The sequence below is a fragment of the Panthera leo genome, chromosome C2, assembly GCF_018350215.1.
Source record: "Panthera leo isolate Ple1 chromosome C2, P.leo_Ple1_pat1.1, whole genome shotgun sequence".
Lineage (NCBI taxonomy): Eukaryota > Metazoa > Chordata > Mammalia > Carnivora > Felidae > Panthera > Panthera leo.
Genome location: NC_056687.1, coordinates 126,314,162 through 126,340,597, shown reverse-complemented (window position 1 = coordinate 126,340,597; position 26,436 = coordinate 126,314,162). Strand labels below are relative to the sequence as shown.

At 37.3% G+C, this 26,436-nt stretch overlaps 1 protein-coding gene across 7 annotated transcripts in view; it reads right to left on the bottom strand.

Annotated features, from left to right (window-relative positions):
• STAG1 (stromal antigen 1) overlaps positions 1-26,436 on the bottom strand; it is a 402,324-nt gene that overhangs the window by 95,929 nt on the left and 279,959 nt on the right. For all 7 annotated transcript variants that reach the window (XM_042954675.1, XM_042954671.1, XM_042954673.1 and 4 more), the window contains 4 exons: positions 12,641-12,739; positions 12,045-12,124; positions 5,745-5,852; positions 2,640-2,754 (listed from right to left, as the gene is read on the bottom strand). In XM_042954675.1, coding sequence (XP_042810609.1) covers positions 2,640-2,754; positions 5,745-5,852; positions 12,045-12,124; positions 12,641-12,739 — 402 coding nt within the window. The remainder of the gene's footprint in view (positions 1-2,639; positions 2,755-5,744; positions 5,853-12,044; positions 12,125-12,640; positions 12,740-26,436) is intronic.

Here is a 26,436-nt window from a genome sequence, read left to right as displayed (position 1 = left end):
TCACCTGTAATTCATGGAAGCTACTCCATGGACTATAAACTTCTTTTAATTCAGTATTTTAGAATTCTATTACTAAAATGTCACTCTTGTCATCCAGTAAAAAAAAAAAAGGAAAGCAATAGGATAATCCTTCCAGTTAATCCTAGTTAATTGACTAGTTAACTCATCTATAAGTTAGACTCATTCTTTTTTAATATTTTTTAAATGTTTATTTATTTTTAAGTGGGGGTCAAAGGGCAGAGAGAGAGGAGGACAAAGGATCTGAGGCAGGCTCTGCACTGACAGCAGAGTGCCCAACGCGGGGCTTGAACTCATGAACTGAACTGTGAGATCATGACCTGAAACAAAGTCGGACGCTAACTGACTGAGCCAGCCACCCAGGTGCCCCTAAGTTGGATTCATTCTATGTTATGACTTCTAGGGTCTCTTGCAACTCCACTTTATATAAGTCTATTACTAAAATATTACTAATTAATGTGTTGTAGCAAAACAAAGAATAATTCAGAGTAGGACACCATCAGAATCCCACCCTAAGAGTATGGCTTTAACAAGCATCCAGCTCCAGGTGTACACTAGTTTTATAGGGCAAGAAGAAAGATTTTAACAAACAATGTTTCTTATGAAACAGAGGAGGGCATAAAGAACATATTATGATTATGAACCAACTAAAAAATAAATGATTTGCAGTCGTTCTGCAACTGAAAAGAATGCCATAGAGGAGTGGGAAATATATTTTAATCTTCTTACAACATTTCAGTAAACAGCGGCAAGCATAGGAATACAGTAATGCCACCTGAAAATAGAACAGTAATATACATTATAAATTACTGCTTTAATTAAAAAATGAAACTATAAAACTATAAAACTAAGTACTTATACCTTTTAAAATATCAAAAAGTCCTTGAGCTTTCAGAGATTTGAAAATTTTTCCTTCAATTAATAATCAAGATCAGTAGTCCAAATTATCATATATTCCTTAAACTTTTCAACAAATAGTTTAAATAGTATTTGCATAGATGCCTGTGTGGCTCAGTTGGTTAAGCGTTCAACTCCTGATTTTGGCTCAGGTCATGATCTCATGGTTCCTGAGACTGAGCCCTGAGTCGGGCTCTGCATTGACAATGCAGAGTCTGCTTGAGATTCTCTCTCTCCCCCAACCTATAAATAAATAAGCATTAAAAAAATATCATTTGCATATCTCATCCCTATCAATTTTTGAAACTATTGTTGTTATTAAAGTCAAATTTTCATACAGAACCTGATTTTCTGTTAATACTTTTAATCATGCTCCTTTAAAACCTATATGGCTAAAGGTATAACTTGAAATGGCCTATCACAAGGGTGATATTTACTGAGTATTTAGTGTTTTATCTTAAACCTTACAAGTATTTTGTATTTTACACCATTCTATATCTACACTTGCTTTGTTAAGAAAATGTTTTAAACCCTTACAACATAAAGTGTAGTCGGTCTCTGGACCAGAGGCATAAACAACATAAATATGCATCTAAAAATATTTAGAATATGCTACACCACACCCCAAAGCTACTGAATAGAACTGGTATGCTATTTAACAAGCTCCCCATGTAATTTCTATATGTATTTAAAACACTATTCCAAAAACATCCTTTACTCGAATGTAACTCTCCAGACGTTTTGTTTCTTTATTCATTTTCTGTTCATTCCAATTTGCTTAAAAAATATCAGTAACTCTTCTGCCCTGTTTTGCCCTAACTCCACTCATTCCATTGACACAGTTCCTAATTCTCTCTGATCTCAATTTTCATATAAGCTGCCTGTTTGTCTATTTCTCATTCCTACAGTTTCTTCAGTACTTTCAAATTTGAATAAGAATCTTTGAAGTATCTTACCTTCCTGGACATTTGACACAAACCAAAAATATTTTTCCAAGTAAAATTCAGGGTCCAAGATTTCTAGATTTTCTCCATTTTCTTTGTAATTCTGTTCCCACTCATTTCTAAGACAAGTAGTTTATTCATTCAGGAACTCTCTTTAGGTTTAGTTTACCATTCCCTCAGTGTCATACTAGCAGTAGGAAATATAGTTCTAATACCAAAGAGCATTTTAGTGGGCAAACCAAAGTTCACTTGTGGAAGCAGATTCTGATTGACACTACATTATGAATGTTAATTACAAAATTATTTAAGGATAACTGACATCAAAATGTCACATGGAAATACTGCTAATGGAGATTATAATCTTTCAATTAAAACATTTAAATTCATACTTTTATTTGTCTTTAAAAAATGTAATTTTCAAACAAGTTAGAACTAATTTACAACCTGACAATTTTCACAGGCTCTTTATATAATTTAAAAGCTACAGGCAGAAATTCAAGAAAAACAAAGAGGAACAACAAACAGGTATGCAGTACTATATTATAAAAGTTTAAAAACTGTTAGCCTCTATTCAGTGTTGACCCACACCTACATATGTACTCCTACAAAAGGCAGAATAGAGATTCTATAATCAGGAAATCCATGCAGGCAATTCTGTAAGAAACAGGCTTATTTTCATAGGATTGAAAAATAGCAATTAATTGCAATGAATTAAATGACAATTTTATTTAAAATTTAATCTAATACAAAAATAAAACAAAGAGCTATGTTAAAATTTACCTCACTTTCAAGAAAGAAAAGAACCAGCATTCTAATGAGGTTCCCATTTGGACTATTCCTTCCCCTCCTCTTTGCTAATGCTTCTTCTGCTTGTGGATCATGTCTGCTAAACAGCCTAGAAATAAGTAACAAAACAAGAGTGTTACAAACCTGCATAGATATGCATTTTAGTCTTTTCCTTCACTGTGCAAATTATTTCAGTGTTAAAAAAAAACAACCTATCAGAGATCAGGTTACTGATTTATTTCAAACCATGTAACTGATATTTTTATAGGCTAAAAAATGGTTAGATCTAAAGAATTTTGTACAATTCAATCATATATACACTGTAAAAGGAAGCTTTTTAACTTACCAGTATTCAGTATTTATGAAAAATATAAACTGTTTTATCCTATATGATACTAGAATATATAATTTTAAATAGTCCTATTTTCTTAAATATTAATTTCAGAGTCAGGTTATTAAAGAATTTAACCAAATTTTCTATCAACAATTATAAAAATTTACACTTGTAACAATTGTTTCTAGCATTCTTTTCAGCTCATTACCTAAAAACAGTACTAACTACAGAATAAAATGACATAAACTGGAAATTTTAAAAAATATCACTTAGTGACAAAACTTCTAAAATATGATGAAAATATGACTTGAAATTTTTCATTGGCTATTAAGATTTATTCTAAAAAAAACCTTAAGGACTGCTATAGGTGCCTTATTCCCAGGCATTGCTCTAGCTAAATGGGATATAACAGTGAACAAAGACAAACTTCCAATTCTCACTGAGCTCTCACTCTAATGGACAGAAATAAATAGTAGGTAAATATATGCTACCTCAGGTGTTATAAGGAAAAACAAAACAGTAGAAATAGGGATAGAGTGTATGATGGTTTAATTATGGAAATTACAGTGGGCCTTTCAGATGAGAGGCTAAATAACTGAATAAAGAGAATAATTTCATATAACATAAAAAGAAACCAATCTCAAGCAGAAAATGAGTACAGAATAACATAAAAATAAACCAATCTCAAGCAGAAAATGAGTACAGAGAAATTGAGTTTTGGGGGAGAAGGGAAGGGGAAGCTATATGGCAGGGGGAAAAGATTAGAGCATTACTTTGAAGCTACATCAGCATAGCTATCAGACTGGTTTAAGAGAAAGTTCTGTTTGCTTGGGTGGCTTTCAGAGGAAAGAATAAATGGGAAAAAAATGAGGGTCCTTTATAACTAAAATGTACAAAATTAGATAATTATATCAGGTACTGAGGAATTAACCTAATTTTTCTAAAACTAAATTATAGACTTTTGATGACATTAAAGTACTCATTTCAGATATGTTTTACTAATTTATGGATGTATGGTTAACCTTGTGTATAAGCTTATAAACTAAGCTGCAAAACAGACTAAATGTGTATGTGCATGCATGCATATTTTCTTCTAAACTTAATCATAGAACTCCTGGGGCTATTCTACAGCTTACTTGTTAAGATTTTAAAGATCACAATATTAAATGATGGGAGAATGCTCAAAGACATCATTAAGAATCAAAAGTTCTCAAACTGTATCTCCAGAGCAAGGGCATAGAACAAGCTTTGAGTGAACCTTCCATTTGAATAGGAATTGGCTTCATTTTCACAAAGAAATAAGAAATAACAAAGGCTTATTACACTTGTGGCTTTTAATGTAGAACATTCCAATTTTAAACTTTTTAGCAAGTATTTCAAACTTAGCAAAATACAATGTAGATAAAATAAGATATATCAAAGGGTCTTTCTGACACAAGTGCTGCCAGTTTATGGCCTCTATTCTGTAGAGAACCAACCAACCTCTATAATGTATTTTTTCACAGAAACTATAAAAGCAATAAATTCTAAAAACACAAAGCTTTTTGAAAAGTAAAGTAGAGAACAGACGCTAATGAGAATATAACAGTCCTGGAAAAGGAAGAAAAGTTAAGACTATAGTACACCCTTGATATTTGTGACAGACAACACCTCAAGATAAATATGGAAAGAGAACGGTTCTATTAGCCATAGATGTCACAGTCAGTGGCAAATTCAATATATTACTTTAAAAAAAGTCATGCTTGAAAAATCTGGACATTCTTCCTTATTTTCATTACCAGCATGTACTAGTAGCCAACTTCTGTCTTAAAGAAAGATTTTTCACATAGAAATAACTTTTCCCACTTTGAGAAGTACCAGTGAGTACACAACAGTTTGTTGCTGCAGCACTGAGATGCAGATGCTGAATGGAGGGCTAGGCCTGCTCATTATGAAAGTTAATCACCCATGCACAACAGATGGCTGGTGCATGATTTATATCTGTGCTTAGCATATCACAAATTACTACATGTAGTAGACTTTTGGGGTTCACCTGCCAATGATCAAAGTCACTAAGTTAAATCTATGAACGAAAAAACAAAAACAAAGTAAAACACAGCCCCCTCCCAAATATGTTTATACTTTAAGAGTGATTTACTAATAAATTATAGAACATACAGTAGGCCACCATCAAAATGTATTGCATAAGAACAATTATACTCATAAAATCTCATTAGCTCAAGCCTTTTCAGTAATAAGATAAAAGTTTTGCTTTTTAATTAAACCGCAACTGTATAGCTTTCAGAATCACTATAAATTACTGGTCAAAATAATCTTCACCCCCATAGAAAAAGTGAAAAAAAAACATGAAAAGTTGGAAGGCATTTTGAAGGTGATTTTAGATTACAAATGTTGAGAAGGTGATGAGAACTAAGAATTTTAAGAGAGGGGGGGAAAAAAACCCTGGTGAAATGAAATATAAATTATAAAACTTCATGTGGAGCTTTTATAAACTTCATGCACTTCCCCAATCTCCACTCACACCTCTAGCTGAGAACCATCCTTTTAGATTTCAGGGAAAAGGAGTATGTCACAAGGGACATCATTCTTATGCGGATCTGATTCGTGATATGCACATAAGGTTGTAAGAAAATTATAGTCCCCAGAATTTGAAGTGGCCACTTGTAGCACTGTTTTTAGTCACTATTACTTTCTTCCACTAACTCTAAAACAACAACAAAACAAAATGCAAAATTAGAAACTGTTTTCAAAGATCATTAACTCACTTTTTGTGAAGGAATTCTCCAGCTGCCACAGCAACAGGGCGATGTGCTGAGTACACCAAATGGTAAACATTTTCACAGTCTTCATTGGAAAGAGCTTCTTCACTTCCACTGAAAAATTCAGAAAGCAACATCTGAGCCAAAATAAATGTTTACTTTCAGTTCTATCTTTACTTAAATTTTGTAAAGTTCATAAAAACTCAATGCATACTGACTTTATTTTTGTCTCTTTTAATCTTACTTTGAAAGTATATTTCTCTTTCATTATAAAATATACCTAATCATCATTATGTAAAATTCAGAAAATACAGATAAAATAAGAAAATAAAATGTCCACATTTCTTTCCACACATAGACACCCATGGTACATACACCTTGGGATATAGCAGCCCACATTAGCTAAATTTCTTTAAATGTGCCTAACATTTTTGTTGACAGGCACTAGGAATATATCTGTCCATTTCACAGTTAAATTATTATTATAGTAGGTAACTCTTCTTTCCAGAACTGTCTTTCTTTCTTTTCTTACTTCCTTGCTCCCTCTCTCTTTCTTTTTAAGTAATAAGCTCTACGTTCAATATGGGGCCTGAACTAACAAACTCGAGATCAAGAGTTACATGATCCACTGACTGAACCAGCCAGGTGTCCCAGAAAAATATCCATTTTAAATTATATTTTATCACTATATTTACAATACCACTTTGTCTTCTTTCTATATAAAGTGGATTCAGTAGTCAAAACCATTCCTTCACTTACACAAATTCCTCATCTTTCTATTCATGTATTCTTAAAGTAGGAGCCATTTCTTAGTTTGCAGCAATGTGTTTTTAATTTTTTTCCAAAAAAGGAACATCCATTTCCTGACTATTAACATGTTTAAAAAGGTCTGATACAATTAGAGATGAACAATGAATAAAGTATAGAATTCTCAGGCTGTACAGGTACTTGACAAGATGTAGGGGTAGAAGTTCATTCCTCAGAATTCAATCCTAGATATGCCTCAGAAGAGGAAGTTGAAGGAACTGTCAAATAACCAGAAAATCAGAGTAACCTTTGCAGCAAAAGAAGGTAGTTGCATCACAGTATAAGAGGCTGTAGTTCTGAATGAAAAAGGGCTGCGTATCAAGGATGGCAAACAGGTTAGAGCATTTTTTTTTTTTTTAAGTATATTTTCCCCCTCTCATCAATGCCTGTTCTAATTCCACTGTGAAGCAAAAACAGTAGCCAAATATAGCATGGGAGGGTTACAATAGGGTTGTGTTGGAACCAAGAGGCACTGAAAAATTAACACTATGTTTAGGCAGACTGGCTAGCCCATGACCTACACGTCCCTGTATTTCCCTTCCATACTCTGAGAGTCATGAGATTACCACTGAAGGAGACAGTTTTAACAGTGTCAAGGAGAAGTTACAAATTATAACCAGAGGTTTTCTGTCTTGAGGCAGAAATGTTTTGCCCATGTCCAACTCATACCCCTAAATTATGAGGAGAGGTACAAGGCTAAGGCCTAAGTTTTATTCCTTCCCCCAATTATATGATGACATCAGCTAAATTAGCTAATACCTTTATGAGAAAGTTAAACTCACAGGAAACAAAATTTAATGAGATAACTCAGGAACCCAAATTTATAAGTGAAAAGAAAATAATCTATACCCAAAGAAGGAAAATTAACAGATAGAAAAAGAATTTAAAGGAGATATAACAGGATTACATGTGACTTTACATGTTATTTTGATAGAGATCCCATAAGCCAAGAGAAATAAGGCCAGATCATTTCATACAAACGCTGTCAAAGACTAGAAAGCTGGTTTTGTGATCCTCAGCTCATTACTCACAAAAATAATATACAAACAGAAATCCGGGGATTGAGCAATACAATGGATAGAGAGTATTTCTTTCAAGAGAAAATGTCAGAGTATTGTATAACTCCGAAACCTCCCCCAGAGAAATCAGAGCCAAAGTTTCAGAGAACCACTATAAAAATTTTATAAACATCCCTTACAATTGTGAGGAGGTTTAAGGAAATGGTACCAGGTGTAGAACTTAAAAAAGTGTAAATGTGAAAAGCTGACTGGAGCAACACATGGTAGTAAATTAAGATGAGAAGGGGTACAAGGGGACCATTCATAAATGGCTGTGTTACCTGCAGCCTGGATATGGAATACTTGAAGGGAGCCAGTCTGAATAGTTTTAAAAGACTTTGCCCAACAAGACTACCTATAGGGCAAGCAACTCCAACAGAGGAAATATGAAAGTCAGGGGCTGAGACTCAAAAGTAAATAGCCAGAGGAGGTACCATCTACTCGGGAAACTGAAGTCACAAATACCTAGAGTGGGGAGAGATCTCTGAGGAATCCCTAAAAGGACCAATGTACCTAATGAATCAGGATATCTGATAGAGCTGGAGGGCATAACTGTACCTTTTAAAGAAGGTTGTACCCAAATCTCCTCCAAAGAAAATGGAGAAAAGAACCTTAAAACTAGACTTTTGAAACCAGCCAAACCATTTTCTGAAGTGTGAAGAAAGTAGGATTTTTTAGCCAACAAGGTCTCAGATGATTTGAAACATTCTTCAAGAAATAAACCAGCAGGAGAAATAATCTTGAAGAAGTCTACGAAATAATTACTCTTCCACAGAAACAAAGGATGAAGAAATATCAAAGGGAAGTTTACTCTTGTCTAAATGAGCAAGTATTGAAATTAGATAAAGGACACACAAGGATGGATGGACACACACACACACCCTTAACAATACATATCTTAAACTCCAGACAATTCCAACAAAACAGACAGGTGAATGTCAAGTATTTTTTTATTTGAGGGAAAGATACTGGTAAGTTTGTGAAATTTACAAGGAAACAATAACTAGGGTGTCAAATATTTTAAAATAGACTTGAAAAGAACTTCGAAGATATAGGTAATTTAAATAAATTCAAAGTAATGAATATAAATACATAACTGTACACGCAGTTAGTTGTTTTTAAAACATATTTAGAAAATACAGAAAAATGACCAAACCACTCAGAACACATTCTCAGATAATACAATAAAATAAAAAAGGACAACTTAAGACAATCTGATTTGGAAGGAACAGAAACCTACCACTGAATAATCCATAATTAAATCAGTAATCATAAAGATAATCAAAATATTTTTCACTAAATGTATATACAAACACTTTATGTCCAATTTTTTTGAAAAGTAGTAAAAGAGTACTTAAAAGCGTATTCATTACTTTAAGTATAATTATTAGAAAACATGAAACAAATGACTTAAAGAAGCTAGTTCATTAAAAAGAAGGTAAGACAGGGGTGCCTGGGAACTCAGGCAGTTAAGCATCTGACTCTTGATTTTGGCTAAGGTCATGATCCAATGGTCATGATATTGAGCTCTGCGTTAGGCTCTGTACTGAGCATGGAACCTGCTTAAGATTCTCTCTCCTTCTGCCCCTCCCCTGCTCAAGTTCTCTGTCTCTCAAAAACAAAAATAGTAAGACAGACATGACTGATCAACAAAAAGAGGATACAAATAAAATAGATGAAAAAGAGACATAGCACAGTTTTATAGAGTAATAAAAATATCAACTATAAAATTTAAAAACTGTGATGAAACTGATATATAAAAAATGTTTCTAAAAGCCAAAATTAGTACAGTAAGAAATAAAAGTTAATTTAGACAGATAACCAATGAAGAAGTAAAAATGGGAATCAAAGACTTTTTTTCCTCAAATTCAAAAGTAACATGGCTTTGATAAGAGTATACTCTCAAAATTGTAAGGAAGTATTAATCTGTCACAGAACATTTGTTTCAGAAAGGAAAGGCAAGAAATTACTGAAGATAATTTTACAAAGAGGATAAAACCTAGATTTCAAAACTGGATAAAGGACAAAAAAATTCTGTCAAATTTAGACATAAACACAGATGTGAAAATCCCAAGATATTAAATATGACACTGTATTCAAGCAAAGCACAATAAAACCAAATATATTCTGTTCAAATATGATTTATTCTAGAAATGCCAGGGTGATTTACCACCAAATTATTAATTTCATTCAGTCTCATCAATACATGAAAGGAACCTCCCAGAAAATTTACAGTACAAAGTGATTTCTATCACATATCAAAAACCTATCTTAGAAATCACAGCAACAAGAACGTTAGATGCCATCCTAGAACAAGAACAAAAAGGTTCACTCTCAGTGATACATTACAGTGCTCAAAGTCCTGCCTAATGCAATTAGCACGAGAATGAAGCCAAAGTTTTAAGGTGAGGAAATGAGACAAAACTGAAATTGTTTGCAGGTGATATATATATCATCTACATAGTAAACTCTAAAGAATTAACAATTGATCAGAATACATGAGAGTTCTAACAGGTTGCACGTATAAGACTAACATAAAAATTAAACATTTCTATGTCTCAGCAATAATCAGGTAGAAAATATCATTAACACTAAATACTAATCATATAACAACAAAGCCATAAAATATTTCAGAACTGACCTAAGAAATACTTTTATGAAAAAATTAAACCTTATGTAGAATATCTAATGAGATTTGAATAGAGAAATGCATCATTTTAATGCATAAATGACACAAAATTGTAAAAAACTGAATTCTCTCCTAAATCTATCATAAAATTCAATGTGTTAGCCAGCCCTTTTCCTCAACCACAGACCTCAATAGTTAAAACCAAAAACAGAGAAGACAGCTTAACTCTCACCAAACATGTTCTAACCAAACCCATTGTGATGATTTCCTATCACAGCTTCTTGAGGCACCACTGCTAAAGGTGTTTTGCAATGACTGGAACATCCCTACTGCCAGACCAGAAAGGCCCTGATAAGTAACAGAATGCCTGGAAGACCACATCCCACACATCCCTCCCCTGTCCATGATGGTGGGCTGAACACATACTGATCCTCGTCCATGATGATGCGCTATTTGCCTGCTCTCTTGTACGTAACCCCCAGAGCCTCTCCCTATAAAACTCTAGGTGTCCATCTTGCTGATGGAGAAGTTAGTTGGTAAGACCTGAGCTTGCCACGTCCCTCGGCTGCCAGCACCCCGAATAAACTTCTCCCTTTCTCTTTTCCAAGCCCTCATCTCTTGAGTACTGGCTTCTCTTACAATGAGTTTCTCTGAGTTCGTTTGGCAACAGTGCTGGCAAATCTAGACAGGAGCTATGCTTTCGATTTGTCCAGTTGCTTCATTATTCCTTGGGATGGAGTATGGCTGCAGCAGAACACTAAGGTTTACTCGTTTGGCTTTCCGAGTCAGCAGTTAGGAATGAAAGATTGTTTGGTAACAAATGCAGTTCTAATATTTAAAAAAAAATTTTTTAACATTTATTCATTTTTGAGACAGAGTGTGAGTGGGGCAGGGGCAGAGAGAGGGAGACACAAAACCTGAAGCAGGTTCCAGGCTCTGAGCTATCAGCACAGAGCCTAACGCGGGGCTCGAACCCATGGACCGCAAGATTGTCATGACCTGAGCCGAAGTCAGATACTTAACCAACCGAGCCACCCAGGCACCCCAAATGCAATTCTAATATTTAAAATGCCAAAGTTTTTGAGGAATTAGACAAATGTACTTAAAAAAATCATACAGAAGAAAAATAATCCACAGGTAGCTAGTGGTTTTAAAAAGAAAGGCAAAGAAAAAGGAATCAACCAAAAAGGGGAGGTCTTGCTTATAACATATATCATAAAGCTACAATGATAAAGAATATGGTACTAGAGCATAAAGGGGTAAAAAAGATCAAAACCGTAGACATGGTACAGATGGTACATGGTGTATGATAGAAACAATGTAACAAACTGGGAGAAGGATTTGTAATGATTTTGCTAAGACATGCATTCTCTCACATGCATTCTTCCCAGTTTTTAGTCAAAGCTCTATAGATAAAAACTACTGCTATTAAAAAAATCTCTATCATACGAATGACACAATTTAAATGGCTTATTTCCCTTCCCCTACTTCTATACCATTCCAAAGAAGCCTATTTGAAAAACCTATCCCTTTGGATACCTTCTCTTTCTTGCTCTCTTTTTAAAAATAGAAAGGTATTTACTTTGCTGATATTTCCTCTGGACTGCAAAAGAAAACTTTTACATTGAAGAAACAAACAAAGTCAAAATAAAAAACAAAAAGAGAGAAAAACAGAAAACATTTCCTTAAAATGTAAAAGTAGAACCTAATGTGGTAACAATATATATTAGGGTTATGAATGTGAAGTACATCAATAAAGCTGGGAAAAAGACATTAAAATATCAAGATTAAATTATTAACAAATATACTTACTGAAGTATCAGAGTAACCAATCGAATAGCTTCCACAGCAACATCATATTCCTTATCAAGTGTCATTGATACAATGCGATCCTGAAAAAAAAGTTAAAAATCAAATGAAACATGAGCAGAAAATAAATTGGGACCGACCCAAGAGAATATCTTTGGGAAGTATATGCAAGATTAATGGTAGATTAAATAGAAAGCTTTACTCTTAAAACCATATTATCATAGTCTTACACATATAAAGGAGGTGGTTAGTATAAATGTTCATAATCTAAAATCTTTCTCATCAACTGGCATTCCCTAATACCGAGACTAATAACACTTCATGTACAAAATTAATATAGTTATAAAAAGTTGTACATAAAGAAAATATTATTTTAAAGCAGGAGAGCCTTCTGCTGAAGGCAATACATAAGAACTCATGTTGGTAATATCTTTTGTAAAGCAGAGATTCATTAATCTATTTAATACAGGCTTATTTAAAAAATATGTAGAAAAGAATATGAGCTAAACACTTGTTATGGTAAGGTTATTTGCTAAACTAGCTAGAACTAGCATGTTAAAAGTAAAAAACAAAATAAGCTAAGCATTTTTGATGCTTACCTTGAATCGGTTAGTGAATAACTCCAATTTGGGGAATAATTCTCTATTGGTATATAGACTTTGTAGAGCTTTCAAACATTTCAGTCTGACTTCTCCTTGCTTCAGAAATACAAATAAAAACACAACAGAAGTCAATTCCACACCACAAAAGTTGAAAAGATTTAAGTCTATGTGAAGACTAAAGTAATTTTCAGCTTAACTATTCAATTTACATAATAATGTAACATAGGGTAGAACTGAACAATTGTATAGTCTGTGTTGCACTTCTATTTAATTAAAAATTCACTGAAAATCCCTTAGTTGCTTGAGAGTAAGCTACACCTTTTTCAAACATTTATCAACTCTGATTCAACAGAGTATTTCTCACACGGTACTGTGGCATTTTGGGAAAATGTTTAGCCTATGATTTTAATTAGAGCGGGGTATGCTAATTTGCCCTTTATGTAACTATTAAATAATCCCATAGAAAAAACTAATTTCATATTATAGGGTCATCATTTTTTCATTTAACAAATATTTTCTGGGTGCATTTTACATTCCACAAAGAGGAGTTAGGAAAGAAAACAGGTAAAGAGAAGAATGCTTAAAACAGAAACAAACTGATAAAGTGAAATGTCCTGAGGCTGCTATTTACTAGAGGAGTATCTTCAATTAAGCCATTAACTTGGAATAGAAAATGTTTGTGATCAAAGTATATTGAGGATCACCTAGAAATTTAGCCAACTCTCTCAAAGGATTCAAAAAAGACTGAAGTTTCTATGTTCAAAAAAAAAAAAAAAAAGCAATGTGCTATAACAGTAGAAGTCCACATTCTAGAATCAAACAAAACTAGATTTAATTTCGAATTCTATAGCTTATTAGCAACATGAGAGATGGCAAGTATATTAATCACTCTGATCCTCAGTTTTCTCATTTATTAAATGGTGAAACCAACTTCATAAAGTTGTAGTAAGGATTAAATGCAGGTGTATGCTGGTCAAAGTTTGAACAACCAGTTCTGGGGGATGGGGCCCTGAACTGTTGCATTTGCAGATTTCTGTGATGTAAATACTCCATCTACAGCCAGTTTCAAGCTACCAACAACAGATGTTATGGAACTCGTATTTGCAAGGGGATGTGCATAATGTCTTGTAACCTGATTCAAGTTTTATCTCTAGCATATCACTGAATGAGATGATGTTTGTTGGTAAAGTCTCGACCACATAGGAGGAACTTGAGACACCTGTAGTAGATGCTGTTGATGCCCCACCCAGATCCCCATATCCTAATATACAAGGCTAATCTTCCTACTTGCTCCTGTGTTGACTGCTAATGGTTCATAGCTGCACCTCTCTCTGGAGAAATGACCATGCTTGAAAGGAATCACCTGGCACAAAGATTCCTGGGAGGTTATGTTCCACAGTGTCCTCCTGTCTAAACCCTTTCCCTCCTCCATGATAAGGCCTACAGCCAGTGGGGAATGATACAGGATAAAACAGCCCAATCTCCTTGCTCCAGGGCAGGACGACCTCTAAGATGACCCTTTAATATGAAATTAGTAACTCAATATATGCTACGGAGTGCTATAGGAATGGGGCAACTTGAACCAGCAAGAACCAGGAGAATATGTCGGTGGTTGCTGAGGGTGTGGGAACAGAAAACAGAATGTGGGAGAGTTTTTGGATAAAGGGCAGTCTCCTTTGAAAGAGGATGTAAGGCCCTGTAAGGGCCTTTGGAAATGGCCTAACACATTACTGGATAGCTCTAGGAAAAAGCAATGGTTAATATTAAATGAAACAGAGATGCCAGAATCACTGTGGCACAATGAGAAAGGAAGAAATTTAAAGACAAAGAAAAGCATGCCGGATAGGATCTATTATATAAGCTCAGAAGACCTACCAGTTGAATATGTTCCTCATAAGGGCCCAGAGAATACTCTGTTTACCAAGGCAATAAGGAAAATACTGGTGATGGGTGCACAGACATTACTGAGAAGATCCAGAGTGATAGTGTTCTGTAGACTAGGGCTGACAGGAGACACTCAAAATTTAGCTTCTGGTAGCGATGGAGATAAGAGCACAGAATAGCAGAGACAAGGTAGAATTACGTAACCATTAGACGCAAGGGAGGCATAAATATGTTAATGAGCAGCAAAGTCAAAGGGCAGTCCAGAGATTCATGGAGATGGCTCAAAGGAGATGGTCTTCCTGGAGGCAAGATAGGGAGAAACCCAAAAAAAGTATTATGTGATATATTTACTCCCAAGAAATCAACAATGGATGAGCCAAAGACTAAGGAGAGCTCTCCCAGCATAAAATCACAACCCCAGATCTAAGATAGCATATAGGTAGTTTCCTCACTTCTTTCCAATTATAGATTTGAAAATAGGCCATCAGGGCGTCTGCGTGGCTCAGCAGGTTAAGCATTTGACTTAGGCTGAGGTCATGATCTTGTGGCTCATGGATTCAAGCCTTGCATCAGGTTCTGTGCTGTCAGCTTGGAGCCTGGAACCTGCTTCAGATTCTATGTCTCCCTCTCTGCCCCATCCCAGCTCGCGCTCTCTCTCAAAAATAAACATTAAAAAAATAAAAGAAAAAAAAAAGAAAAGAAAGCCATCAAAGATGAAATGACTATCCAAGTTCCACAGCCAAATATAGGTAGAGCAAAGACACTAACTGAATCGTACTTCACTTTATTCAGTCATGCCTCTCAACTGACTGCCTCTCTTCCTAAGTCTTGGTTCTTTACCTATAACATGCCCTGCCCACAATGCAGGAACTTAATTAAATAAGATGGTACCCATGACAGCACTTTAGAAACTATAAAATAACTTAGATGAAAACTCCAGTTGCCTTTTTGGTAATGGATCTATTTTGGGTTTCTACTATACTCTGAAGCTTATTTCTATTATACTATCTAAAAGCATTGTTGTCTTCCATTACACAAAATTCTATTCAAATGTGAATACTGTTTAACACAGTGCCTAATACATAGATGCTTCTCAATAAATAATTTTGAATGAATAAATATACAAATATATGAAAACAGAAAAGAAACACAGATGAAATGATTTGCTGAACGAAGAGGCTGGGCATATTTGTCACACGCTCTAGCTAATCAACATTTTTGCAAAATTCCTTTTGAAAGAAAATGTTAAGAGCTGTAAAAATTATTGTGTAGCATGATATCATAATGAGTTGTATTTTTAAGGGACAATAATTCATGCTTCTAGAAGAAATGCTAATTTTTACTAAAATGCATTTGTGTTATATGAATACTCCCAATAGGAATACAGTGAAAGAGTTAAAATGAACCAAATGCAGGTGGCCTGTCAAGAAGAGGATGTGTTTGCAGCAGAAATACAATAATAAGACATTATTATGAGCAATTATATGCCAATAAAATGGGCAATCTGGAAGGAATGGGTAAATTCCTTGGCTAGAAACCAATGGGTAAATTCTATGGCTAGAAACATATACACTACCAAAACTGAAACAGGAATAAATAGAAAATTTGAACAGACACATAACCAGTAAAAAAATCAAAATTAGTAATAAAAAAATCTTCCAAAAAACAAGAGTCCAGGGCCAGATGGCTTTCCAGGGGAATTCTACCAAACATATAAGGAGGAGTTGACACCTGTTGTCTTGAAACTGTTCCAAAAAATAGAAATGAAAGGAAAACTTCCAAACTCTATTAAGCCAGCATTACCTTGATCCAAAACCACACAAAGATCCCACTAAAAAGGAGAACTATAGACCAATTTCCCTGATGAACATGGATGCAAAAATCCTCAACAAGATATTAGCCAACTGGATCCAACAATACATTAAAAAAATTATTCACCATCACCAAGTAGGATTTATACCTGGGATGCAGGGCTGCTTCAGTATCCACAAAACAATAAATGTGATTCATCACATCAACAGAAGAAAGGACAAGAGCCACATGATCTTCTCAAAAGATGCAGAGAAAGCATTTGACAAAATACAGCATTCTTTCTTGATAAAAACCCTCAAGAAAGTAGGGATAGAAGGACCATAGCTTGAGATAATAAAGCCATATATGAAAGATCCAACATTAATATCATCCTCAATGGGGAAAAACTGAGAGCTTTCCCCGCTAAGATCAGAACAAGACAGGGATGTCCACTCTCACCACTGTTTTTTAACCTAGTATTGGAAGTCTTAGCTTCAGCAATCAGACAACACAAAGAAGTAAAAAGCATCCAAATCAGGCAGGAGGAGTTCAAACTTTCACTCTTCACAGATGACATGATACTCTACATGGAAAACCCCAAAGATTCCATCAAAAAACTGCTAGAACTGATCAATGAATTCAGCAAAGTCACAGGATATAAAATCAATGCATAGAAATCAGTTGCATTCCTATACACCAAGAATGAAGCAACAGAAAGAGAAATCAAGGAATTGATCCCATTTACATTACACCAAAACCCATAAAATACCTAGGAATGAATCTAACCAAAGAGGTGAAAAATCTATATACACTGAAAACTATAGAAAGCTTATGAAAGAAATTGAAGAAGACACAAAAAACTGGGAAAAGATTCCATGCTCCTAGATAGGAAGAATATTGTTAAAATGTCAATATTACCCAAAGCAATCTACATACTCAATGCAATACCTACCAAATAACACCATCATTCTTCACAGAGCTAGAACAAACAATCCTAAAATTTGTATGGAACCAGAAAAGATCCCGAATAGCCAAAGCAACCTTGAAAAAGAAAACCAAAGCAGGAGGCATCACAATCCCGGACTTCAACCTATATTACAAAGCTGTAATCATCTGGACAGTATGGTACTGGCACAAGAAAAGACACTCAGATCAATGGAACGGAATAGAGAACCCAGAAATGGACCCACAAACATATGGTCAACTAATCTTTGACAAAGCAGAAAAGAATATCCAATGGAATAAAGACAGTCTCTTCAGCAAGTGGTGCTCGAAAAACTGGACAGCAACACGCAGAAGAATGAACCCGAACCACTTTCTTACACCATACACAAAAATAAACTCAAAATGGATGAAAGACCTAAACATAGGACAGGAAGCCATCAAAATCCTCAAGGAGAAAGCAGGCAAAAACCTCTTTGATCTTGGCTGCAGCAACTTCTTACTCAACACATCTCTGGAGGCAAGGGAAACAAAAGCAAAACAATTGCTGGGACCTCATCAAAATAAAAAGCTTCTGCACAGGGAAGGAAACAATCAGCAAAACTAGAAGGCAACTGGCAGAATGGAAGAAGATATTTGCAAATGACATACCAGATAAAGGGTTGGTATCCAAAATCTATAGAGAACTTATCAAACTCAACAGCCAAAAAATAATCCAGTAAAGAAATGGGCAAATGACAGGAATAGACACTTCTCCAAAGAAGACATCCAGATGGCCAACTGACACATGAAAAAATGCTCAACATCACTCATCATCAGGGAAATACAAATCAAAACCACACTGAGATACTACCACACACCGTCAGAATGGCTAACATTAACAACTCAGGCAACAACAGATGTTGTTGAGGATGTGAAGAAAAAGGATCTCTTTTGGGGGTGCCTGGGTGGCTCAGTCGGTTAAGCGGCCGACTTCGGCTCAGGTCATAATCTCATGGTCTGTGAGTTCAAGCCCCACATCAGGCTCTGTGCTGACAGCTCAGAACCTGGAGCCTGCTTCGGGTTCTGTGTCTCCCTCTCTCTCTCTAGCCCTCCCCCCTTTGTGCTCTCTCTTTCAAAAATGAATAAATGTTTAAAAAAAAAAAGAGGATCTCTTTTGTACTGCTGGTGGGAATCCAAACTGGTGCAGCCACTCTGGAAAACAGTATGGAGATTCCTCAAAAAATTAAAAATAGAACTACCCTACAACCCAGCTATTGAACTACTAGGTATTTATTCAAGGGATACAGGTATGCTGTTTCAAACGGACACATGCACCTGAATGTTTATAGCAGCACTATCAACAATAGCCAAAGAGTTGAAATGTCCACCGATGGATGAATGAATGGATCAAAAAGATGTGGTGTATTTATATACAATGGAGTATTATGCGGCAATCAAAAAGAATAAAATCTTGCCATTTGCAACTATGTGGATGGAATAAGAGGGTATTATGCTAAGCAAAATTAGTCAGAGAAAGACAAAAATCATACAACTTCACTCATATGAGGACTTTAAGATACAAAACATGAACATAGGGAAGGGAAGCAAAAATAATATAAAAACACGAAGGGGGACAAAACATAAGAGACTCTTAAATATAGAGAACAAACAGAGGGTTGCTGGAGGGGTTGTGGAGGGGGATGGGCTAAACGGGAAAGGGGCTTAGGGAATCTACTCATGAAATTGTTCCACCATGTGCTAACTTGGATGTAAATTATAAAAAATAAATAAATTGTATAAAAAAAGATGTGTTTGTATGCAGCAAGTGGAAGAGAGTAGAGAGAAGTAAGTCTTTTTTATTTTTAAGAATTTTAGTGAGACATAACAGATACACAAGGAAAAAATTCATGTTTGTTTGATGAATCTGGACATATGTGTACATGCATGATATTACAATCAAGGCAATAACATATCCATCACTTCTAAAAGTTTCCTTGTATGCATTTTTTTCCTTTTTCTCTTTTTTAATTTGGTAAGAAGAGAGGGAGTAATATTGAAAGGGACTTGTTATGTACCCTTGGGTAAGGCAGTCTTATGCATGCCGTCTTTAGACCCTCAACTTGGTAAAGACCCCCAACTTAGCTGCATAAGAATGGGCCTTGGGCCTGGAACACTTCCTTACCAAGAGATCCAGAGCTGCTAATAAAACACCATGAAATGGTGGACACAAAAGGGCTAGCCCCACTGAAAAGACCTGCCAGTTCTGTAGATGGGGTAGTAGTGATGGACTGACTGAACTACTGGCCTCTCCCTCTGGACATATGATGACAAATGGCATGTGGATTATCTCTCTAACAACAAGGATGAGCTGGTGCAATGGATGAGGGTGGAAATGTGAGGTGGGTTCTCAAAAGAGTATGGAAACTATATTCTGGCTTTTGACTGCCTTCCTGCTCTCATGCCAACTCCCAACTCACATGGTGTCTTAGGGGTCACAATTGATCTCTGAGAGAAGTAAAGGGGTCCCATGTAGGAAATGTCTCCTGAACCTGGCTGCCTACACGCATCAAATAAGATGAGTTTTCACTTAGTGTGAAACCACTGATGGCATTGCTGAAAACAAAACTGTTGAAATGAAGTCCTTCTCTGTAAGTGGAGGACAGATGTGGATGGACCCAGGGGAGCCTCATGCACCCTGACTGGTGCACGTTTGATGATGGGGCATAGTAGACTCAAATGTCTACAGCACAGTTAGGGATGGGGCCAAGGTCTCTGAGTCCCTACCTGAAACTAGAGGCCCTATGCCCCTGTCAGGACAGAATGAAGGTGGAGGTGGAATTCAGACTTTTATGGGAGCCCTTGGGTACTGGTACTCCAATGGCAATAATTTTAGGTCCTTGTAGGAGTAGCTTTTGATGGTTGAGGATGGTGTAGTTACCCATGATGGATAAGTCCACGTGTGTTTGTGGATGGGGTCCTCTGGACCATTTTGTGTGCTGATGATTGTAGTCCCCACCACTAAGTATATAATTAGGTTATTAACATTCTGACTATGTGTAGTATTGAATGCCATCGCCACCTCAAGGGGTATGCACCACAACAAGGACAGACTCAAGCATAATGGGCCAGGTACATTCCTTGCAAACTACAGAGTTGCCCAAACCACTGCATACTGTTCAACAAAAAATACTGAATCCATGATGGGGAAAAGGACACTATTCTGTTAATTCAAGACAAGATAAGCAGAGGTGCTGATAGCCATCCTGTCATAATATAATAGCCCTGTCTGGCTAGTTAGGAAAGCCTCAGAGCATGGAGGTTGATAGATTTTCACAGGTTAAATGGAGAAGTTCCAGCTTTGGCCCCTGATACTGTCATCAGTACACAATGGTGGCAACCCATAGGGAAAACTTGTACACTGTTACTGATCTGGCTAATGACTTTTACTCAGTCCCTTTGCATGAAGAGGATTAGGACCAATTTGCATTCACACAAAACAGCCTGCATACACTTTTACTCTATTTCTTGTAATATGTCATTATTGACTAGGGCTTGATCTTCAATAAGCCCAAGTCCTCATTGACATTTTAGTCATCCATTACATTAATAACATTCTGATAGTAGGGCTAACTGAAAAACATGTGGCTGCAGTGCTATACTTAAGTCACTGATGAAATGATTACTGCCAATGTGACTATAAAACTAGATGAAGTCCAGGGCCTGGCATATCAGGTGCAATTATTAGGGGGCACTTGGGTTGGAAACTAAAGAAGTATCCCAGAGACAATCAAACAAAAATATAGGCCTCGGCAGCACCCATTAATGAAAAGGAATCCCAACAGCAGTGGGCCTCTTTGAGTAATTAAAGAGCATGTGTCCCACCAGGGTGCTTTCTTGGCTCCTTTAATTGAGATGAACCACAAAGCAGCCAATTTTATTTATTTTGAGAGAAAAATAGAGAGCGCACGCGCGCGCGCACACACACACACACACACACACACACACACACACACACACACACGAAGGGGGGAGGGGCAAAAGGGAGAGGGAGAATCTCAAGCAGGCTCCACCATCCAGTACAGAGTCTGATACAGGGCTCAATGTCTTGACTGTGAGATCATGACCTGACCTGAAATCAAGAGTCAGACGCAACCCACTGAGTCACCCAGGTACCCCTTAAAGCACCAATTTTAAATGAAGTCTTTTGCTGCAGCAGGCCTTGGAAGCTATTCAACAAGCCATGGCCCAGACACAGCTTTGGGGACCTTTGAAACTTGTTAGACTGATGGAACTGCAGGTTTCCACACACCCCTAACATACTGATTGGTCTGTGGCAGAAGGAAATTGCCACTGTGGTGCCCTGGCTTCTTGGACTCTGGATCTGCAAAATTCCAGAAGCTACCATCCAATACACCCCTTTTGAATGACATTTCCTTGCTTGCTATTGGGCACTAATAGAGATGGAGCATCTTACATCCAGAGTGCTATACACAAACACTACAACTTGAACTGTCTATTTTCACTTGGGTAATTACAAAGCCTACCAATAAAATTAGAAAGGCTCATACCAAAGTTCAATCATAAAATGGAAATGGTACACCCAATATAAGGCCTGGACAGAATCCCAAGGGACTAGCAGGCTCCATAAGCAAATAGCCAGCTTACCAGAAAGGCACAAAGAACCTATAGGGGATGCTCTGGCCTCTCCTAAGGCTACCTAGGGCACAAGATTTTAAAATGTGCCTGGTGACTGTAAGCCATGGTTTACTGACTGCCCTGTGGAACTTAAAGCAGATAGGGTCTGCTGGGTTGCAGTTGCCACCTGGCCAAGAGATGGCCATCTTTTGACTGAGACAAGATGTGGATGTTCTATCCAATGGGCCAAGCTCTGTGCTTTGGTGATAGCTGTACAGGCCACCCCTACCACCATGCCATGATACATTTTTACCAACTCACAGGCTCTCATCAATGGTTAGGAGAATGGCAACTAAAAGACTAGACTGTTAAGGGATGTCCCGTATGGGAAAAAGAACCAAGGCAGCAGCTTACTGTCTATAAAGAAAAAAATATGTCACTCATGTGGATAGTCAAGACAAAAGACCTTTTAAAATAAAAGCATAAGTAGCACTCTTATGCCAATCCACCTTGTGCCTTGCAGGCTGCAACAATCTCTCACTGGGTATATCTATGAACTGGAAATGGGAGTCCACTGCATATGTGAAAAATGCGGCAAAGCCCAAGGGATAACCCTGGAAGACACCAAGACTAAGGATGCAGTGCAATCTTATGATTCTTCTCAATATACTCAAATCATCTAGAGAGAACTGGGACACATTAACCAAGGACTGGGGACCCACCTGGGTCTAGTAGATTGATCACACTGTATCCCCAACCCATAGCCATGAGCACAGATGCTGCCTCACTGCCATTAACACCTACTCAGACTATGGTATTCCTATTCCAGTCTGACATTTGGACGCTGACTGAAACTATCATAGCTGTCCTTGAACAAACCTTATGTCATATTTTTGGATGCCCTAAAAGATTTCACTCTGACCAAGGAATATCCTTCATTGCCCAAGCAAGACAACAATGGGTATATATTCTCATGGAATATGAACTTTTTATGCATATTATCACTTTCATGCCAATGGAGCCACTAAATGAATGAATGGGTGACTTACACAGCAACTAAAGAAAGAATACCAAGACAGCCTGCTAATGAATTGGTACCCCCATCTGACTAGGGCTGTATGGCTACTAAACAGTGCACGGCAGTACAAGGGGAAAATGGCACTATGATGCATGCTGGGAAATACCGAGGTTGGATGCGGTGGAGGGCAGGGAGTAGGCAGCCATGTGTTTAGGCTATGCCTGCAAAATACCAATCTCAGTATAGCAGTCATTCTTTTTTCCCCTTGGTGTATTGGTTTGCAGTTCTGGCTGCCACAGCACACCGGACGTGGCCCCCTGACCCTACTCTGGATGTGATGCTTCCCTTGGGCACCTCCCTTCTATGGGAAACCATAAGGGTAGGAGACAAAACCAAGAAATACCACAGTGCTAGTGTCCTTCTAGTAGTGTTGGGGAACATTTGACCCTTCAGATCAGGTGGGTGATATTACTGGAATGTCAAGTATGTGCAGCACATGACCTCCCTTTCTGGATTGGCCAATTAAGGCCAAAAAGTATGGATCAAGCAACAATGACACTGGGTGCTCAAAAAGATAGTAGCATCAGGATTGGGGCAGATAGCCTGGGTTGCAACACCTAAGTAATTAGCACAAGTAGTAGACCGAAGCATCTTTGGCCTCAGGAGGTTCATGGAGTAGAAGACAGGGAGGAACATTACTCTTTCTTCTCATTCCTACAGAATCCTCTGCTACAGAATGCCTGGTACAACAACAACTTGATAAAAATCCGTACAGCCACAGTAAGAGAAGGGAAACTTAACCAATGCTGGATTTGTCATTCTGGAATAAAGTCCCTCTTGCCCTGCATTCCCACTATAATGTCCTGGCCAATTACAACTATTTAGACCTTCCTTAGTTATCAATGGGTCAAATCACTGGGTGAGTCCTTCAATACAGTCCAGATGCAAGCATACTCTGGAGTCTCCTGCTTTATTTTTTTTATTTTTGTTTTTAATTTTTTTTAACGTTTATTTATTTTTGAGACAGAGAGAGACAGAGCATGAACGGGGGAGGGGCAGAGAGAGAGGGGCACACAGAATTGGAAGCAGGCTCCAGGCTCTGAGCCATCAGCCCAGAGCCTGACGCGGGGCTCGAACTCACGGACCGCAAGATAGTGACCTGGGCTGAAGTCGGACGCTTAACCGACTGAGCCACCCAGGCGCCCCTGGAGTCTCCTGCTTTAATATCATCTATGATGTGACAGAAAAAAGACCCCTGTACTAGAATGGTTATTACTAATCTTTATCGAAATTCTGGATGTGGACACCCAATATGTAAATTTTCTTTCTTGGTAACCACATGGCAAAAGCAGGCTGAGACGAGTCAGCATTTTGAGAACAAATCCCTGGTGTATGTCACCCACACTCTTGTATTATGTATTTCTCTGTGGACTCCAATGGACAACAGAATGTATGCCTCCAAGGGAAAGATTTTATTGCCTCACTGTCCATGTCAGGAACTGCAGAGAGGGCTGGAAAGGACACGCTTTGCTGACACACCACAGAGTGGTGCACAGTTCCCTCCTGGGAAGACAAATTAACCACTGGTTTCATTCAATTATCCAAATTCTAATACTGGGTATAGGTATGTAGCCCTAGAAAAAATGGTATACAACCTGTCCTTAACCATGGCAGAAATAGTTAATGCTACTGTGTAAGCCACTCAAGATCAACAAGACTCAATGAACTCACTAGCCAGTGTGGTGACAGCCCTCGATCATCTGGTGTAGAAAAGTGTGGCATGTGTGTACATACGTCAATAATACAAGTTAAAAACTGAGCTGGTGAATATCCACATTCAGATGGGATGGTTATTAGCTGTATATTCACAGGCCCTCAGACTTAGTTTTTAACCTCTTTAGTTGGCTTAATCTAGGCACTTGGGGTTTCTAGTTGAGCACCATCCTACAGGGAAGCCTGATCATTCTCCTGGGTCTGGCTCTCTTAAGCACGCTGGTAAGTGCCATCTCCAAATGACAGGGAAGCTGTATGAGCAATCCACATCCATATAGGTTGTTCAAGGACCCTATCGGACCTAATTCTGTCTTCGGGTTTGGAGCGGGCAATGGTCCTACAGGATATGATTTGCTTTATCTGCCACTTTGATGACCAAGCAGGGGTGAGGTGTGGACTTCTGGGAAAGGTAGTCTTCTGCATGCATTCTTTTGACCCCTACTTGGCTACACAAGAATGGGCCGTGGGCCTGGAACATTTCCTTATCAAGAGATGAGTCTTTGCAACCTGTGCTGGGATAACTGCCTTTTGTGGAAATATCATTCCTATTTCAGACTCACTGTAGGTCCCCATGGTCTTCTTAACCATGTGAGTCACAAGGCACCTGGCCAAACTCACTACTAAAACTCTCTCTTCAGGGGAGAGGACAGGGTCCTTAGTTTTGTGGCATAAGAGAGGTACATGCAGGGCAACTGTCCCATGCTGATTGCTGGTTGGAACCTGCTGGCCATGGAGGACCAAGGCCCACTAGTGAAGTCAATATTGTTCTGTCCCCTCTTATGTGAGTAAAACATTGCTCCATCCAGTGCTTGACTGTGTTGTCTTTTCCTTGGCAAACCTGGTTTCAAGATGCAGTGGGCATGAATTTCTACCCTGGTGATAGGCGTCAAGTATCATTTTGCTTGACATATAAAGAGCTAAAAAGGCTTTAGATGAACTTAAAGAGGCTATGGGATGAGTCAACACAGAGAAGAAGAAATGGGGTGGAACAACAGAAAATAGGTTCCACCCAGGCACTACAGAGATTCTGATATGAGGTATCAAGCATAGGCAAGAAAGAAGAATTTTACAGAGAGCTAAAAGCAAAAACAATAAAGAGCAATACTGACAAACCGTAAAGGAAAGAGAAAGGTAATCTAGTGTCATGAGCATAAATGTAAAGAGACTAGGATATTTAGTCTAGAACACAGAGATTATCACAGCTGAATTTAAATTAGACCTATTTTGTGTCACCATCAATGAAAGAACTAAAAAAACCGAGTAGAGAAATTAGAAGTATTGGTCAATAGAAAGATGAACTGAATCTCTAATAAATAACTCCTTTAGTTAGAGACTGCTTGTCTTTCTATTGACCAAAACTTATACAACAAAATTTAAATGAACTTGCAGTATTAAGAAAAAAGTTTGTCTTATTGAGGAATGTGGACTGATATTCTGAAATCAAGACATAGGAATATCAAATCTTTATGTTGTACACCTTAAACTAATACAATGTTATGTCAATTATATCTCAATAAAACAAAAAATGCAATTTATAATTAAAATGTAATCTTAAAAAAAGACAGGAATTTTATCAGCTCATTTGAAAAGGCACAGAACAGGTTGGAAGGCAGAGGCCACAGCCTATAGAATAAGCACTTTCAAACAGATGATTAAAAGGAGATAAAGAAGGGCGCATGGGTGACTCAGTTGGCTAAGTGTTGGACTCTTGATTTCGGTTCAGGTCATGATCTCACAGTTCGTGAGTGACAGCCCTGTGTCAGACTCT